Here is a 19335-nt window from a genome sequence, read left to right on the forward strand (position 1 = left end):
TCTCTCGATAGAATTTGTCTTTTCCTTTTATTTTACTTTACCTTGCTTTGCAAATGAAGAAGTTGATGGTCATTAAAAATTTAAAAACCTCTTTTTAAAACAAGTTTGCTTAAAAATCTTTGGTTTTTAACGAATAAGAGACCGTCTTGCCTTTTCAGTGTTTCATCATGTCAGTGGCAGAATGTGATGCTGAGGTGAGAAGTTCACAGCAGACATAGAGGACCGAAAGCAAATCCTCCAATGATGGGAAGAGCAGGGAACGGCCAAAGGTGGGGCGTTAAGGAGATGGGCTCTGATAGTACCAGGGTAACAGTATCACTTCAAAGGAAACAGACTGTATTTAGGTGATTAATCTTCAATCCTTTTTGCACCAAACTCCCAGTTCCATAAGGTTAACTCTTTATTCAAAGAGCTTTCGTATCTTTTATTTTACACACTAAATGTTATTCTGAACATAAAAACACAGTGCTGTGTGCAGTGTTGTCCTCATATGCAGGTAACCAAGGCCTCTGCCCTGGAGTCTGAGCTTCAAGGATCCCTAAGGGGGCCTCCTTCAGGCAAAGGACCCATAGGATCCAGGGTGGGGTGCCCAACTCATGCCCCCCTTCGATAACCAGCTTTGAATATTCTTGCCCAAATAGCCCAAGTTCCTTCCAGGCCCTGTGTGCTCTTTTCCCTGGGTTCCTCCCTGAGGGTGGACTGCACTGCAGGTGTGTGCACCCCTAGGGCCTGGGGTTGGCCAAGGGGCCATCGTTTTGGGGCACAGGAGGGAGACAAAGCTTGGGTACCCACACATAGGCCCTTCCTGGTTCAGAACAGAGTCTGAAGATGGGTAGAGAAAGGGGGGCAGGCCATGAGCTCGGGCTCTCAATCTATACTTCTGCTCCATGGCCTCCAGTGTTATCCAGGGCTTGTCTGTGTGCTTTCTTTACATTCATTCATTCATTCATTCATTTTTGCGGTACACGGGCCTCTCACTGTTGTGGCCTCTCCCATTGCGGAGCACAGGCTCCAGACGTGCAGGCTCAGTGGCCATGGCTCACGGGCCCAGCCGCTCTGCGGCACGTGGGATCCTCCCGGACCGGGGCATGAACCTGTGTCCCCTGCACCGGCAGGCAGACTCTCAACCATTGCACCACCAGGGAAGCCCCTACATTTATTTTTAAAATGTCACTTGGACATATGACACTCTAGATTTTTTGTTTTCAACCTGTTGGAGAACATGACTATCTAAAATCTTATTGGAAAATGGACCTGTCCAAGCTACGATGCAACCAATTAACTTGTCTACTGGAATCTTTCTTTCCAAGTTTGTGTACTGCTCAGGAGACAAACAGGATAGATTTGCATTGGGGTCCATCAAGGTTTTCAACTCCCATAGCAACTGGAAGATTTAGAAAGAAAGCAGCATCTCTACTAGATTTTCTTTGAAATACATAAACTTTCAAACTAATTTGGTGGTAATGCTTGTCCTAAAACACATCTTTCCTTTACAAATAAGAATGCCTTATATTTGTGTGACAATTGACCTCATTCTACGTTTATATAATCCCGTGTACTTAGGTGGAGCAGAGACTCTCATTCCAATTTCCAGATGACAAAATTGAGATATTTCATAGTCCTTAGTGCTCCTGATCCCCTGTTTCTGGTCCTTGCCGGCCCATGGTAGGACTGCACTTCCTCGCTCCTCTTTGAAAGGAGGCACTGCCATGAGACTTGCTTTGACCAATGACATGTGTCACTTCCAGGTGGAAGCTTTAAGTATCAGAGTATGATTCACCCTGACACGTCCCCCTGCCATGGCAACTAGTGAATATCCCAGATGGGTTCCAGATTAAAGACTACATAGAACAGAGCCCCCAGCCAACATGCAATGGAGAAATGAACCTTTGGTCCCAAGCTACTAAGAATGTATGATTGTCTGTAACTGCAACATATCCAGCCTTTCCTGACGATTTCAGAAATAAAGCCATTGAGCGACTATTCAACAGCTTCATAGGTGAGAGGATGGCTATTCCCATCCTACCAGTACTAGAATGAGACTCTGTAAGCTGTGTGATGTGGGGGTAATGATACCTGAACACTCTAAGATTTATCATCTGAAAAATGGACAGTAGCACACACTTCTTAAATTACTGTAAAGATTATTTAAAATGTCCATAAAGTGCTTAGTACTATACCTGGCAAATGGTAAACATATAATAATTGATAGGTAGCATTACTGTTATTATTATTAGCCAATTAATCCAACTGTAAAAGACCCATTAGAAATTAATTTTACCCATGCAGTTCTAACATTTGCCATCCCTAAACATCTGAAAAAGAAAGACTATCATCCTGTTCTAGGTCCCTTTTGATGATCATGATGTTTATAAAGATCAGTCTCCAAAGCAAGTCACTGATCTCCCATGCTATGGTCTGAATGTTTGTGTCCCCCCAAAATTCATGTGTTGAAATCCTAACCCCCAAAGGTGATGGAATTAGGAGGTGGGGCCTTTGGGAGGTGATGAGGTCATGAGGATGGAGCCTTCATAAATGGGATCAGTGCTCTTATAAAAGAGACCCAGAGAGCTCCCTGGACCCGTCCACCATATAAGGACATGGCAAGAAGTCTGGGACCCCGAAGAGGGCCCTCCCCTGACCAGGTTGGCACCCTGATCTCAGACTTCTAGCCTCCAGAACTGTGAGAAATACATTTCTGTTGTTTATAAGCCCTGCAGTCTGTGGTATTTCATTATAGCAGCCCAAGTGGACTAAGACACTCCACTTTGTGCCCAGCTAGAGATCTGAAAAGTCCAGACTCTTGGAACACAATTATAAGAACAAAAGGAGAAGCAATCACTTGCCTCAGCTTCGATCTCATCGTACAGGAACTGCTTTTTAAACTTAGTCAGAGCATAGTAGGCGCTGTCGTTGTACAGATCCAAAGGGTAGAGGACGTATCTGAAGAGGGAAAAACAACGGCCAGTAGCTCACTAATGATCTCTCTTAAGGCAGGCAGATTTAAACTTGCTTAGGAAATATGAACAGTTGGATGAACAAATTCAGAGTTAGGAAAAAGAGACCCTTTCAGGGTCTAGGATGTTTCCAGCCTCCACTTAGGAATGACTTACTTTACTGTCTGCCCACAGAAATCAAAGTCCATGATGTTAATAAACGCAAGGCCTGAAAAAAATTAGTCTGGGACTAAAAGAAATCTGGTGGCCATTAAGGCCATTAGCTTCCCTATCCCCAGAGATGATAATTTTCCCACCGTGGCTGTTATGAGACTGACAAAGTCTGGGAAGGGCGGATGGGCTGGTAGATTTCTGAACCTTTCTGCAAGGCTGAGTCACATCTGGTGGTGACTTGATCCTGGGTGGAGCACACTGCCTCATCTGGAAAGTTCTGGAAAGAACAGGGCTCGCTGGCTGGCAAACTGCCCTCTACCTGCACCTCAGGAACCTCCTTGCTGGCCCAACCCTGCCTCTTACTCCATCATGGAAGGTTCTTTGGTTTCCAGGATATGGTCTGTTAGAATCCAGGGCATGGACATCTCAATAGGGAACTGGATTCGCCGGCCCATGGTTAACTCCAGGAAGAATTCTCGGAACCAGAGCTGGGAGAGGTCGCAACACTGCTGCAGGGCTTCTGGAAGCATAAGGGAGAGAGCCTTGGGTTACACATCGGAAGCACCCAAAGATCTTAGTTCTTACTGGGTTTTTTTAAACTTTTATTCTTCTTTCATTGTGCTAGGTACAGAGCAGGTACTCACGAATATGACTCGATCAGTAGACCCTGCTCTCCTGTGCCTGAAGGCCAGCCTAACGTCTATTTAGAAGACAGTGTTTGGGGAATTCCCTGGTGGTCCAGTGGTTAGGATCCCATGCTTTCACTGACAAGGGTGTGGGTTCAATCCCTGGTCGGAGAACTAAGATCCCGCAAGCTGCGCATTGTGGCCAACAAAAGAAGAAGACAGTGTTTGTTCACCCGGGTGTGTGTGTGTGTGTGTGTGTGTGTGTGTGTGTGTGTGGGTGTGGGTGTGGGTGTGTGTGTGTGTGTGTGTGTGTGTGGGTGTGGGTGTGGGTGTGGGTGTGTGTCCCGGGTGTGTGTGTGTGTGTGTGTGTGTGTGTGTGTGTGTCGGGGGGCAGTGATGTTTTAGAGCTTTAGATGCCCCTACAATTTCCATTGTGTCCTTACAAAGCCATCCTGAAAACATGCTATCTAAGTGTCAAAGTGTGCTTGCTATAAGTGTCAAGACAGATCCACGGGTGCCCGCTTTTAACTGGACTGCAGCCATGACCATTGCTTGTGATAATTATGGATCCCTTACAGAGGCCTTGAAGACCCTTCCTAGGCTGCTCCCTATGGACAAGTTTGGGCTGTTTAAGATCACTCTTTTCAATACCAACAGACACATCATCCCTCCCAGGACCCTGGGATGCTGCTCTCCCTCCACTCCCCACCTCTGTTCCACCTGCACATGCATCCCACCAACAGGAGAGGTGGAGCGGGGGACCTGGGATCCAGGTGCAGTCCAGGAGCCTCCTTTGCTAGGAGCAACGGGCACTAATCAGCTCAGCACTGTTGCTTAAAAACAAAAGGCTGATCTGGTCCCTGCATGTGTCTGAGGGTGTCACCTGTTTGTGATCCCACTTTACTGGGAACTTCATAACCAATTAGCTAAAAATATCTACCAGATTTAGCTGAGTCAGAATAGCTGGACTGAGCCTGGCCTTTCCCAGAGTCTACTGGAAAGTGTGCCTTTTTTCTTTGGTGGCAAAATGTGCCCCTTTGGGTAGATGATCACATCTCTTTGCAACTTCTGGCCCGACAGCCTTAGACGGTCTAGTTCCTGGGAGCCCTCCCCCTGCCCCCGACAGGGCGGCTCACCACTGATGTTGAGCAGGTGGGTGAAGAAGAAGGACTGCTTGTGGAAGTCCTCTATGGCGAGGACGATGGGTCCATCCAGGCTGCTCCGCAGGGTCTTCTTGGAGCCACTTTTGTCTGCGATGAGCGATTCAAGCATGGTCCGCACCATGTACAGCTTGAAAAAGAAAGGAAGATGCGAAGGTCAGGGGCTGGCCCTCCATCCAAGAGAAAAGGTTGCTTTGTGCTGTGTTTCTATTCTTTTTTTCTGAAGATATCTGCCCTTAAAAAGCACTGTCTTAAGGAAGCACCAGTTTAGGGTTGGAGAAGTAAACTTGGAATGTGTAACCTTCAAGAGGGAGACTGGCCAGCCTGGCAGGATGTTCTGCCTGGGGCAGGCGGCCTCCCGGGTAGGAGGACCTGGTAATACCAGGTCTTTCAAGGCCCAGGGTCCTGCCTGCTCTGCTTGGCCCAGGGCGTGGGCATCAGAGGAGAACCTCATTCCACGTCACCCTGGAGTCGCTCCCTGCTTTACTGGACAGCCACGGTGGCACCAGGGGTGGAGCACTGGACTCAGAGTCAAAAGAATGGGGTTCAAGGCTAGGTACGCCCCTGACTTGCTGTGTGACCTTGGGCAACAAAGTCCCACTCTGGGCTTCAGTTTTCTTGTCTGCTAACGTGAGGAGGTTGCACCAGATGCTTTCTCCAACCAGTCCCTTTCAGCCCTGACATTCCAAGGAACTGTGAAATGGGGTAGGATCAGAGCAAGCCCCCCACCACCTCAGGTTTCTGACCCTCAAGACCGAGGGACAGCGCCTCTGCAGGCATCAGCTGCATGGTACAGCTTGCCGAAATGCTGGGTGGAAAGCAGGTGAAGATCGGTACTTACACAGGAGGCCTACTAGACAATTAACTCCTGCTTACAGAGGGCCTTAAGTGCAAAGGGCGCAAGTGCTAATCTACATCTTTCCACATCATGTGTCTTTGAATCTTAGGGCTGGAAGGGGCCGTGAGCAGCCAGACTAGTCCATTCCTGCTGCCTCCTGGAGAAGGGTACCCAACCAACCCAGCCAGGCGGTGTTATACCAGGGATCGGCAGCCTCTTCGGCCCTGTGTGCCACCAGTGGGGTGAAACAAAGCCCGCGGGGACCACTGGCAGGCCTAAGACATAGATAGGAGAGAGGAGGAGGGAATGGGAGGGCAGGAGAGACAGGGAAGAGGGAGAGAGAGAAGAGAGAGAGAGAGAGAGAAAAGCAAGAGGTATTGTATACGGTGGGAAAGCCGCCACGACTGCTAGAGGCCACCTGCCGACCACCTCTGAGATGCTCCAACCTCCCTCTGCCACCACGTCCATGCTGGCCGCCTCTGATCTTCTCTAGGACCACACCCACCATGCGCCTGGCCTGGGCTGGGCAGCACGGCCACAGAAAGGAGTGGCACGCCATCCCTGGCACAGCACTTTCCTTTGTGGTGAAGGAACTACAGGGCTGCTGGTTTATCAGGCAGCCCATCCTCTGCAATCCTGTCAGTGGGCACGGCTGACCATCCCTAAGACTCGAGAGGCACTGCTCTAATGACGGCCTTTGGAGTCCTCCAAGAGAGGAGGCTTCAATCCAGTCTGTGCGGGCGCCGACTGATTTGTACCAAATTCTAACTATTTGAAAATCCATTTCATCCCTAAGAGGGGAAAGGTTTTCCCCACCTACTTTTATTAAACAACGCATTTAATTCACCAGAACAGTCACCTCCCAGCTCTGCCAGATGCCATGTCTACTGTGCTCCCAAGGCCCTAACAGAGCCCCAGGGTGGGAGTCAGGAGACCTGGTTCTCGTCCCACCTCCATCTAAACTCACCTTGTGACTTGGACAAGTCACTTCCCCTCTCTGGACCTCAGTTTCCCCATCTGCAAAATAGGGGGAGGAACTAGTTTGGGACTAGTTTGTCTCTAAGGGCTCTTCCAAGCTGACTGTCTCGGAGTCTATCAAGTATGTCTGGGCCACGCTAACATGACTTGGGGGTGTCGTGGGGGCCCGTTGGTGACACTCCCTCTCATATTATCTTTATAAATGCTCCGTTCTCCCTCCCTGCCCCCCACCCCTCTCTCATTCTCTGCCTGTTGGCCCCCTTTTGCGACCTCCTCCTTTCCAGTTTCTCTTTTGCCTCGCCCGGAAGCAACGCCCAGAAGCCCTGCTCAGCCCCTCCAGGCCATTCTGGACTGGAAAGGTCTCTGGCCCTTGGCATGACACAGAACCATCTGTAGAAGCTTCCTTGAGAAGTTCCACGTCTCTCGAGCAGGCAAGATAAGTGCAAAGGGATCTGTGGGCTGCGGGCCAAGGGAAGCTACGATGCCAGTGCTGAGAACCCAGCTCACCCCGGTGCCACCTCCCTGCCCCCACCCCGTGCCCAGACACAGACACACATACAGTGAGAAGCGTCAGGGGTGGGCCTCAGATGGCTTATCTCAGATGATTCAAGGAATCAGGATTTCAGAGATGAGAGAGGTTTAAAGGTCATGTGAAGCAGGAGTTCCCAGCCTGGGGCTTTGGGGGCCTGTAAGACCTTTAAAAGCTGTAATGGGTCCATATGCTTTTTTTCAATACCTCAAAAAGCCTACCAGAAACTATTTATCCTTAAGTAGGGGGCAAGGATTTAACTGAGATGCCTAGGTTCTTTACTTTTTTTTCTGTAATTCTAACGACTACTTTGGATAAGCCATAGACAACCTCTCGTTGTTGAAAAAGCTCCGGTTGGCAACTCTGAATATCTCTGATTATTAGACTTTCTCTAAGTGGTTGAGGGCTTTGGATACTTGTGATTTTGGGGGGGTATGGGGAATAACAAGAGCGGTGTTTTGTCAGTAACGTGATCTCATCCAAAGTTTTTATTTAACGGAGAAGATAACCAGAGCTCAGAGAGGTCAAGGCACTTATCCAAGATCCCACAGCAAGTCAGAGGCAGAACTTGGGAATTCCCAAGCTAGGACATCACTACAGGGGAAGCGGGGGTCAGCGTTCATTAAACAGGGACAGGATAGATGCATACAGATCCCACTTTAAACTTCTCCTATACTTTGGAACCTGTACTTCACAGGGCTAGGATAGCCAGTCCTGCTATTACCCCCAATTTGCCAGATTAGACAACTGAGGCACAAAGAGATCTGTGTAACGTGCCCGAGGTCACACAGGTATCTAGGACTAGAATCCAGGTCTCCTGAATCTTAAGTCAGTGGTCCTCCCTCTTATAACAAAACAAGATGGCAGAATAAGACTAGAGCAGCCGCTTGACCCTGCCCCTCCTGCCTGAGGACCCCCAGCCCCACTGCCCCATGGTCCAGCCAGGACGACCTACCATAGCCTGGCTGGCCTCTGAGTCAGCAGAGCTGGCCTGTGCCTGGAGCTGCTTACCTGTGTGCTGGAGGGCCCCACGGCACGCCGGGGCACCTTGATGTCAAATCCACCTTTGGGGTCCTTCTCCCCTCTCAAGCACGGGTCATTGGGGGGCTCTCGGCCTCCCTCCCAGTCACAGATGGTTTTCCGAATTGCCTGTAGGACACTGGAGAAGGAAGAACTGGGATTCAGACCAGCTGGAAAGAGGCACTGCGAGCCTGTTTCTAGAGTCCATGGTGTTCCAGGACCACGTGCCTTAGAACTCCTGGCACGCTTGTGAAACATGCTCACTCCAGGGCCCCATCCCCAGGGCTGCTGGCTTCACAGACTTAAGGTGCAGTCCAGAAGTCTGCATTTTACAAGTGCCCCAGTGATGCTGATGCCCACTGGCTGTCTGAGAACTCAGCTCTGAGGCCACACAGTGGGAGAGAACCTGAATGAAGGATGGCTATTTTTCTTTTTTGCTTATAGAACAGTTTCATTAGTCCATTTAAATCTCTGTAATATTTAAAACTTGAATAATAGCTTCTATGTGTTGCACACTTACTCCATGCTGCTGTGTGCTTAGGTCTATACACAGATTATCTCATTTCATCATCCCAACAGCCTATGGAGTAGGTACCATCATCATCCACAGTTTACAAATGAGGGAAACTGAGGTGTAGAGAAGGTAAGTAACATGACTAAGTTCACACAGCTAGACAGTGATGGATATGGGCTCCAAACCCAGAGATGGAGGCTTAATTCATCCCAAATGTCCAGTCTCCTAAAAGGGCCTCATAGGACTTGCTGGAACTCACTGGAAGGTCCGTTTGTGTTCAGACACTTCCCTGGAAGCTGACTGAGCTGGGAACGTCCTCTCTGGCCTGCACCCAGCAACCCCGATTTTGGATGTGCCCCCTGAAAAAGACCATCTGAAGACCCACCTGATGAGGACATTCTTCTTCTTCCGCACTGCCTGCCTGAGGGGTTCACGCAGGGTCACCTGGGCAAAGTCCTGCAGGGCTGCGTAGATGGTGTTCCTGATGGCCTGGTTGAAGACGCTCTCCATCCTGCCCATGAGCACCTGCAGGCCTTTGATCATGGCGATCACCTGGCCAGGCACAGATCGAGGTCAGGCTCACTGTACCTTGGCATACCCGTCTGTCCGGTACCCTCACCACGTCTCCGGGGGGCTGCTGGAGGAGACATCCTGAAGCACGAGGCCAGTGAGTGCTACTCAGAGTGTCAGTTCACGGCTGGGTGGAAATGTGTGCCAGAAGAGAAATCAGCACTCCGCTTCCCTTATCAAGGAAGTGCTGCTACAAAGCAAAGATGTCAGCCACACGCTGCGTGTGTGATTCACCATCAGCTGATTTTCATTCTGGCACCAGCTCCCCATCTTGACGCTGACTGGTGACAATTCGCAGCTGGTCCATGGACCATGTTTTGAGTAGCACTCTGACTTTGAGAGGTCTCTCCACATATCGTGTACCCACAGACAATATCAAATAGAACTTCTTTCTATAGAATTTTTACAATCTTTGCTTTTGAAATGATCTGGCCAGTTGCTGCTTGAGTCCATAAAATATGATTCCTGTAGAAGTCTTGTGGGGAACAGCTTCTGCCCTTCTATTTACCTCCTCCATAGCCCCTTAACTCACTTATCTGTCTACAGAGGTGGGGAGACAGGTGACTATGATGCGTGTAGCGTCACTTTGACCTTGGCGCTCACTTGGGATCTGTCTGCCTGTGGGGTGTGTCCTCTCCTCTGGGTGCCTGTCTTGTCCTTGCAGTAGTCACCCCTCCCCATCCCGAGGATGGGAGGTGTATATTTATGCAGCTGCTTTGCCTGTTTCCCAGTGGGAAGTTTCATGGGATGGGGGAGGAATAGGAAGTCTGGTGTGGCCTTGAGTGAAGTCACATTCTCTGGTCCAGCTTTACCAAACCTGATCCTTTGGCCCCCGTCAGCCTCAAGTGCTAACTTCTAGATTAGCTCAGAATTCAGAGGGGAGGGAGATCAGCTCGGTGCTTTGTGACCACCTAGAGGGGTGGGATAGGGAAGGTGGGAGGGAGACGCAAGAGGGAGGGGATATGGGGATATAAGTATACGTATAGCTGATTCACTTTGTTATAAAGCAGAAACTAACACACCATGGTAAAGCAATTATACTCTAATAAGGATGTTAAAAAAAAAAAAAAGAATTCAGAGGGGAAAGCCTTGTCAAATCAGCCTCCTGACAACTGCCACACTTGTCACACTCCTCATGACATGGTCGATTTCCTCCCTCTGCACCAGACTGTAAGCACTGCAGGGGTGAGGCTTGGCATGCTGTGTAGGCTCCATCCCTGGGGCCCGGGGCCCTGGTGGGCCCTCAAGAGATTTTTCTTGAAAAGCAATGAGTAAATGAATGAATGAGCTTAGATTCTAAGGCTTTATGTTCCTCCCAACTGTAAATGAAGAAATAGAACATTCGAGGCAGGAGAAATAGTGAGAATAGTTCAGAAGGTAAGAATTTTCACTAGAACCAACTGTCTAATGGTTTTGCTGAAGAGAACCTTTATAGTGTAGAAATGAGAGAGAAGCTCTAAAGGAATGTTAATTCATAAAAGAATCTGGGCTCCTGGCTGGCAATGAAACTAGGAAATAAGGGACAAAGGAAGGACAAAATAATGAAGATTTTTCAGAATAACTCCAAACACAGAAGAGTATGCAGATCTGTTAGACCTAAGGGAAAATCTTTGCAACTTTGGGCTAGGCAGAGATTTCTTAGCTAGAACACAAAAAATCACAAACCACAGAATAATAAATAAGTTGAACTTCATCAAAATTAAAAACAGGTGCTCTTCAGAAGGCATCTCTAAGAAAATGAAAAGACAAAGTCACCAATAAAAAAAATATTTGCAACGTATTTGTGAATAAGGACTTGTATCTAGAATATATAAAGATTCTCACAATTTAACAGTAAGAAGATGGAAAGCTAATTTTTAAAAATGGGCAAAGGATTTCAATAGACAACACTTCACAAAGGAAGATGTATGAACAGACAATAAGCACATGAAAAGATACTCAATATCATTAATCTTCAGGGAAATGCAAATTGAAACCTCAATGAGATGTACTAAATATCCATTAGAATGGCTAAGATTAATAAGACTGACAGCACAAGAACTGTGAGGGTGTGTGCAAAAGAACACTCATATACAATTGGTGGGAATATAAAATGGTACACCCGCTTTGGAAAACTGTTTGGCAGTTTCTTAAAAAGTTAAACATACACCTCCAATATGACCATTCCAAGAGAAATAAAAACCTGTGTCTACACAAACACTTATACTCAAATATTTAAAGCAACTTTGCTTACATTGGCCAAAAGCTGGAAATGGCCCAATGTTTATCAACAATTGAATAGATACACAAATTGTAGAATAGCCACACAATGGAAAAATACTCAGCAATGAAACGAAACAAACTATTGATACAAAAAACAATGTGGATGAATCTTAAAATTATTATGCTGAGTGAAAAAGCCACACACACAAAATACATACTATATGATTCCACTTAAATAAAATTCTAGAAAATGAAAACAAATCTATGGTGGCAAAAAATGTGATGGTTTAGGGCCAAGGATGGAGGGAAGTATGGATTGCAAATGGCATAAGAAGTCTTAAAGGGAGATGAAAATGTTCTGCATCTTGTGTTTTTGGTTTCACAGGTGTATATACAACTGTCAAAACTTTGTGAATTATACACTTTAAATGGATACAGTTTACCAAATGTAAATTATACCTCAGTAAAGCTGACTGAAAAAAACAATAATATTCTCGTGGAGATAGCACATTCACGACACAAGAGTTGGGTGCAATTAAAAAAAAAGAAACATTTAGAGAACAAGATGGAGATTTTGGACATTTAAAATATTATAGGCAAAATAAAAAATACTAACAGAGTTGAAAACTGAAATTAAGGAAACATCTCATAAAGCAGAACAAAAATAAGTGATATGCAATAAGACAGAAAAGATAGGAAAATTAGACACTAACTCCTGGGCATCCAACATCTGACAGATAGAAAACCCAGAAAGACAGAACAGAGAAAACAGAGAGGAGGAAATTATCAAAATTAAAATTCAAGAAAATTTCCCAGACCTACGGAACTTGTATTTCCACACTGCAATGGCCTATTTAGTGTCCCAAACAATGAATGCAAAAGGCCCTTATCATGATGCCTTACAGTGAAACTTCAGAAAAACTGTGATAAAGAGATAGACTGTAAAATTCTACAGATGAAAACGAAAGAATAAAGTTAGACTCACATTTCCTAATTTCAAAACTTACTACAAAGTTACAGTAATCAAAATGGTATGGTAGTGGCATATAGAAAGACATATAGATCAATGAAAGAGATCTGAAAGCCCAGAAATAAACCCTTACATTTATAGTCAATTGATTTTTGACAAGAGTACCAAGACAATTCAATGGAGAAAGAATACTCTTTCCAACAACTGGTGCTGGGACAACTGGACATCCGCATGCAAAAGAATGAAGTTGGACCCCTACTCACACCATATACAAAAATTAACTCAAAATGACCAAAGACCTAAATGTAAGAATTGAAACTATAAAAGTCTCAGAAGGGGCTTCCCTGGTGGCGCAGTGGTTGAGAGTCCACCTGCTGATGCAGGGGACACGGGTTCGTGCCCCGGTCCAGGAGGATCCCACATGCCACGGAGCGGCTGGGCCCGTGAGCCATGGCCGCTGAGCCTGAGCGTCCAGAGCCTGTGCTCTGCAATGGGAGAGGCCACAACAGTGAGAGGCCCATGTACCGCAAAAAAAAAAGAAAAAATCTCAGAAGAAAACATAGGAGTAAATCTTTGAGAACTTGGATTAGGCAATGGTTTCTTAGATATGACACCAAAAGCACAAGTGACAAAAGAAAAAATAAATTGAACTTCATCAAAATTGAAAACTTTTGTGCTTCAAAGGATACCAAATAGAAAGTAAAAAGACAATCCATGGAATGGAGGAAAATTTTTTCAAGTTATATGTCTGATAAGGGACTTGTATCCAGAATATATAAAAACTCTTTCTTTTGGTGTTTGAATATTGATATATTTTTAAATATACCAGTTCTGGAAAACAAGATGCATGATAAAATTTTTTCCTCTTTTTCATTTTGGCTCATAAATTTGGCTGCATTTTAGAAAACAGTCCCTGTTTTCCTGTTTTCCTGAATTAATTAGCTTTTTCTGATACAGAATATATAAAAATTCTTATACTTCAAAAATAAAAAGACAAATAACCTAAAATAAAATGGGCAAAGAATCTGAACAGACATTTCTCCAAAGGAGCTATGCAGACGGCCAATAAGCACATGAAAAGGTGCTCAATATCATTAGTTATTAGGGATATGCAAGTCAAAACCACCATGAGAAATTACTTCACAACTAGGATGGCTAAAATAAAACAGACCATAAGTGATGACAAGGATATGAAGAAATTGCAACTCTCGCACACTGCTGGTGAAAATGTAAAATGGTGCAGCTGCTTTGGAAAACAGTTTTACAGTTCCATAAATTTTTAAACATAGAGTCACCACGTGACCCAGTAATTCTGCTTCTAGGTATATACTCAAGAGAATGAAACATATTTCCACACAAATACGAATGTACATATCAGCATATTCATGATAGCCAAAAAGTTGAAACAACCCAAATTTGTGACTATATAAACAAATATGATATATTCATACAATGGAATATTATTCAATCATAAAGGAATGAAGTACTGATATATACTAGAACATGGATGAACCCTGAAAACATCATGCTAAGTGAAAGAAGCCAGTCACAAAGGATCACATATTACATGGCTCCATTTAAATATAATCTCCAGAAGAGGCAAAACTATGCAGACAGAAAGTAGATTAGTGGTTGCCAGAGGCTGGTGGGGAAAGGGACGAATAGCAAATGACCACTAATGGGTATGGGTTTTTTTTGGGGGATAACAAAAATGTTATAAAATTAGGCAGTGGTAATGGTTTCACAGCTCTGAATATACTAAAAGTAAATGTACACTTTAAAGGGTGAATTTTTTTATATATAAATTATATCTCAATAAAGCGATTATTAAAAAATTATACAGAGGAAAAAATAACAAGGAAACAGGGATTAGACTAGAATCCAACTTTTCAGCAGCAACACTAAAAGCTAGAAAACAATGGAATAATACCTTCAAAATTCTGGGAAAAAATTATTTACAATTTAAAATTCTCTAGCCACTCACCATGAGTGAATTTAGAAGTAAAACATTTTCAGATATTCAAGATCTCAGAAAAATTTTCCCCCATAATTCCTTTCTTAGAAAGCTTTGGAGGATATACTCCACCAATATAAAGAGAGAGTCAGCCCTGGAGTCCAATACAGGAGAGGGACAAAGGGAATCCCAGGGTAATGATGATGAGATATCTCAGATCAGTAACTGAACAACAGATCTAGAGACAAATCAGTTCAGATTGGAGAGAAGGAAAAGGGGCTTCAGCGGGAATGGCTCCAAGAAAAAAAAGAGTAATAAAATTCATAAAATAATGACTGTGGTTAGCTCTTTTGTAGGAAGTTTTACATTGGTATGTTTGAGGGCTCCTTTTTGATTGGATCATAGAAAACTTATCAAACATAAAGGCAAAAGCTGTGCCAGAAAAGAGATGTATTCATATTAGACCACATGACTCAGCAATGAACAGTTACTCAGTTATAGTAATATAGAGCAACTATTAATTTAACCAAAAAGTGTTAAATTGCCACTTTGGGAAGATGGGAGAAAGGAATTCGGTGTATTGGGGGTGGGAATGGGAGGTAGAGATGAAAGAACTAAACTGTTTTCTCCCAAAGTAGGAAATCAATAGAAAATGCCATAAATTGAAAAACCAAGAACAGCCCCATCAGGCTGTTAGTGGAAGTACAGAGATAAATACCAGAAGAAATAGCTTGACGAGGTGAAAAGATGTTTCCTATTTTGGGATTCAGGGAGGAGTGAGGTGGTGCAGGTTACTATAATACTTTTGCCATGTTTTAGTGTTGTTTAATGCCATGTAAAATTACTTTTCTTTCTTTCTTTAAAATTTAATTTAATTATTTTTATACAGCAGGTTCTTATTACTTATCTATTTTATACATATTAGTCTAAATATGTCAATCCCAATCTCCCAATTCATCCCACCACCATCACCGCCCCCCCAGAATTACTTTTCTTAAATTTATTTTTACATGGTTTACTAGCAAAATAAAAATTATAAAACCTTGAATGTATAGTAAAGTAAGGACTAGAAGGAAATACAGAAAATGCCACTGGTGGTTGTAGCTGGATGATTTTCTGAGACTGTGGGAAGGTGAGTGCAGGAGTGGGGTTGAGAGGAGCATTTTCTGAACTACCTATGGTGCCTATGCATTGCTTTTATTAAGGAAAGAAAGGCATAAACAGTTTTACAAAGTTGTATGTCCTCTTTGACTGTAAGTCTCATTTTATATAAATAGGCTTGAGGAGGACTTTCTCCCCCAGTGATGACTGGGCAACTGTCTTCCAGGCTGACTATTTGCAATGGAACTGCCAGGAGGTCAGGACTACTCAGCTCAATGCCAAGTGTGATTACAATCTGTCTGGGGAGAGAGGAGAGACCCACACGTCCATCAGCGGGTGAACACATCAACCGAATGGGGTGAGTCCACGCAACGGACTATCACTCAGTCATAAAAGGGAATGCAGTACTGATTTGTGCTACAATGGAGGGACCCTGAAAACATGAAGTAAAAGCAGCCAGACACAAAAACCACATATGATACGATTCTACTTATAGGAAACAGCCAAAACAGGGAACTCTATAGAAACAGAAGGAGACTGCTTAGGGCTACAGGGATAGGGAATAGGGGGTGAATGTACCAGTTTCTTTCTGAAGTGATGAAAATGTTCTACATTTGACTGTGGCTGCCCAGCACTGGCAATATACTAAAAATTAATGAATTTACATTTTAAACTCGCAGTACTCCTCATCCGACTTCTGGCTGTGCAGCCTGGAGCCCGTCACCACCTGGGGAACATCAGCTGTCACCCTCACTGTCGACGCACCTGGCACTTTTCTACCTTATTTCACTGATTCCCCCAAGAACACTGCAAGGGAGGTGCTATTATTATACCCCTTGGCAGATAAACTGAGGCTCAGACAAGTGTCTTGCTAAAGGCCACATGCCTTGTAATTGATTGAGGGTTCAAATTCAGGTGGTGTCCTAGAGGGGTGGGATAGGGAGGGTGGGAGGGAGGGAGACGCAAGAGGGAAGAGATATGGGAACATATGTATATGTATAACTGATTCACTTTGTTATAAAGCAGAAACTAACACACCATTGTAAAGCAATTATACTCCAATAAAGATGTAAAAAACAAAAAATTCAGGTGGTGTGACGCCAGAGGCCCACTCACAACGACCCTGGTTGACTGCAGTGCAGCAGCTTTCAGACTTCTGGGTCTGTGATTTACCATAGGAAGTGTATACTATCTACTAACTCAGGAACACATACCTGCCTGAAATGACCCCACTGAGCCTCAGTTCTTTAGAGTACAGCCTGGAGATCAGCTAAAGAGCAACTCTAACCCCTAATATGTATGACGCTTTATAGCCTTCACTGCTCATCTACATCATTATCTCTGGTAATTACTCTTTGATTTTCAACAATGATGCTGGGATGGAAGTGGGTAAAGATAATCAGCTCCATCTTATAGACAAAGAGGCTGAGGCTCAGAGAGATGAAGGGTCCAGGGGTAGCATCCAAGTCTCTGACTTCTAGGCTTCAGAGAGTCATGAAAGAGGTAGCTGTCACTCATAACCCAGCAAGAATGAGCTCTGTCACCCTCACAGACATATCTTTTTGTAATCAGACAAACAAAAAAACCAAATCAGAAGGTTATAAAGCAGGAAGTAGAATCCTCCCTTTAGAAATTACTACTGTTAATGGTTTGGTATATATAAATATATACACTTATGTCCTTCCATTTTGAGCAGATGTGCAAAAGTATATTAATTTTAGTAGAAATGGCATCATTTTACATGCCGCTCTTTAACCTGTTTCTTTTTTAACAATATACTGTGTATATCTTTTCATGTCAGTACATCCATTTTAGTGGCTGCATAGAATTCAATGATATAGCTGTACCTTTATTTATTTTACCTGGTCCATATTGAAGGACATTTCAGTTGTTTCACATATTTTGGCATTATAAACAATACGGCAATAAATGTCTGTTATATATGTCTCGGCACAGTTGGCTTATTTCCCTGAGATATATACGTGCCAAACGGTATGCCTGTTAAAAATCTGAATACAGATGATCAGAATGCCCTCACAGAAAGCCTGTAAAATGTGGACTGGCCACTCAAAGTATCTGAGAAGGTCTACATCCCACTTCAACCAGCAACAGACATCACCAATCTACTAGATCTTTACTATCCTGACTGGTCAGCATTCTATCTCATCTTAGTTTCGATCTGAAGTTCTCCAACCACTCCTCAGTCTGGGCATTTGTTATATCTCTTTTGGCCACGTGTTTTGTCCCTGCTGTTTGGTCTAATGGAGTGCCTCTTTCTTTGGGATTCTAAGAACAGAATGCGTTTCTCACCGCTTCTGAAAGAACAACTTGGGACAGAGATGAATTCGGGTGGGAGGAGGGGGCAGGGAAGTGCATGCACAAGAGGCCCATGGCTGCCGCCCGGCCCAGCACCCCTCCAGGAAGCCCTACGGCTGCTGACACTGAGCAGCCTCAGGGGTGGGGGGCGAGGAGGCGCAGGGAGTCAGCACCCACCTCGACGAAGGCAAACTTCTCCTCACTGGTGTAGTTGTAGCGGGTGGCTCGCTCATACTCCTCGGCCGTGCCCGGGCAGTCCTTGTTGCAGAACTTGTCCGTGGGGTGAACGAGCTTCCAGGAGTACTGGGGAGAGAGGAGAGACCCACGCGTCCATCAGCGGGTGAATGCATCAACCAAATGGGGTGAGTCCACACAACGGACTATCACTCAGTCATAAAAGGCAATGCGGTACTGATTTGTGCTACAATGGAGGGACCTTGAACACGTGAAGTAAAAGTGCCAGACACACATAACCACATATGATACGATTCTACTTATAGGAAACAGCCAAAATAGGGAACTCCATAGAGACAGAAGGAGACTGCTTAGGGCTGCAGGGATAGGGAATAGGGGGTGATTGTACCAGGTTCTTCTTGAGGTGATGAAAATGTTCTAAATTTGACTGCGGCTGCCCAGCACTGGCAATATACTAAAAATTAACAAATTTACATTTTAAATGGGTGAATGGTGTGGTGTGTGAATTATATCTCAATAAAGCGGTTTAAAAAATAGAGTGCCAGAGAGAGGCAGGGGCAGACAGATTCCACGTGAACCGAGTTCAGGATGGAGGGGCCGGGAAGGGGCAGACCCTCTGCCCTGGGACACCTACCACCTCCATGACGTGGGCGCTCCACTTGGACAAGAGCTGCAGGCCCCGCAGGGCCAGGTCAAAGAGTTCGCGGTACTCCTCGTCCGACTTCTGGCTGTCCAGCCCGGAGCCCGTCACCACCTGGGGAACATCAGCTGTCACCCTCACTGTCGACGCACCTGGCACTTTTCTACCTTATTTCACTGATTCCCCCAAGAACACTGCAAGGGAGGTGCTATTATTATACCGCTTGACAGACAAACTGAGGCTCAGACAAATGCCTTGCTAAAGGCCACATGCCTTGTAATTGATTGAGGGTTCAAATTCAGGTGGTGTGACGCCAGAGGCCCACTCACAACGACCCTGGTTGACTGCAGCACAGCAGCTTTCAGACTTTTGGGTCTGCGATTTACAGTAGGAAGTGCATACTGTATACTAACTCAGGAACACGTACCTACTTAGAGGTATTCAATATAGGCATGAACATTTTTCACGAAGCAACTTTATGCTCAATACTTGAGATTCCCTCTGATTTTTTTATTCCATTTCATAACAAAATGCTAATTAGAAACCACTAAATTGATTTCACAACTCAATTAGAAATGACTCACGGACTGAAAAGCACTGGTGAAGATAAAC

At 44.9% G+C, this 19335-nt stretch overlaps 1 protein-coding gene across 5 annotated transcripts in view; it reads right to left on the minus strand.

Moving 5' to 3' along the window:
- CYFIP2 (cytoplasmic FMR1 interacting protein 2) overlaps positions 1 to 19335 on the minus strand; it is a gene marked incomplete at its 5' end in the record, with an annotated part of 114963 nt that overhangs the window by 71482 nt on the left and 24146 nt on the right. For 4 of the 5 annotated variants that reach the window (XM_079701926.1, XM_079701925.1, XM_079701927.1 and 1 more), the window contains 7 exons: positions 2847 to 2943; positions 3474 to 3630; positions 4873 to 5026; positions 8253 to 8400; positions 9161 to 9327; positions 18066 to 18191; positions 18718 to 18837. In XM_079701926.1, the coding sequence (XP_079558052.1) occupies positions 2847 to 2943; positions 3474 to 3630; positions 4873 to 5026; positions 8253 to 8400; positions 9161 to 9327; positions 18066 to 18191; positions 18718 to 18837 (969 nt within the window). Of the gene's footprint in view, positions 1 to 2846; positions 2944 to 3473; positions 3631 to 4872; positions 5027 to 5934; positions 6010 to 8252; positions 8401 to 9160; positions 9328 to 18065; positions 18192 to 18717; positions 18838 to 19335 lie in introns of all 5 variants that reach the window. The other variant, XM_079701923.1, reaches the window with a different exon arrangement.

The sequence above is a fragment of the Hyperoodon ampullatus genome, assembly GCF_949752795.1.
Source record: "Hyperoodon ampullatus genome assembly, chromosome: 4".
NCBI classification, from domain to species: domain Eukaryota; kingdom Metazoa; phylum Chordata; class Mammalia; order Artiodactyla; family Ziphiidae; genus Hyperoodon; species Hyperoodon ampullatus.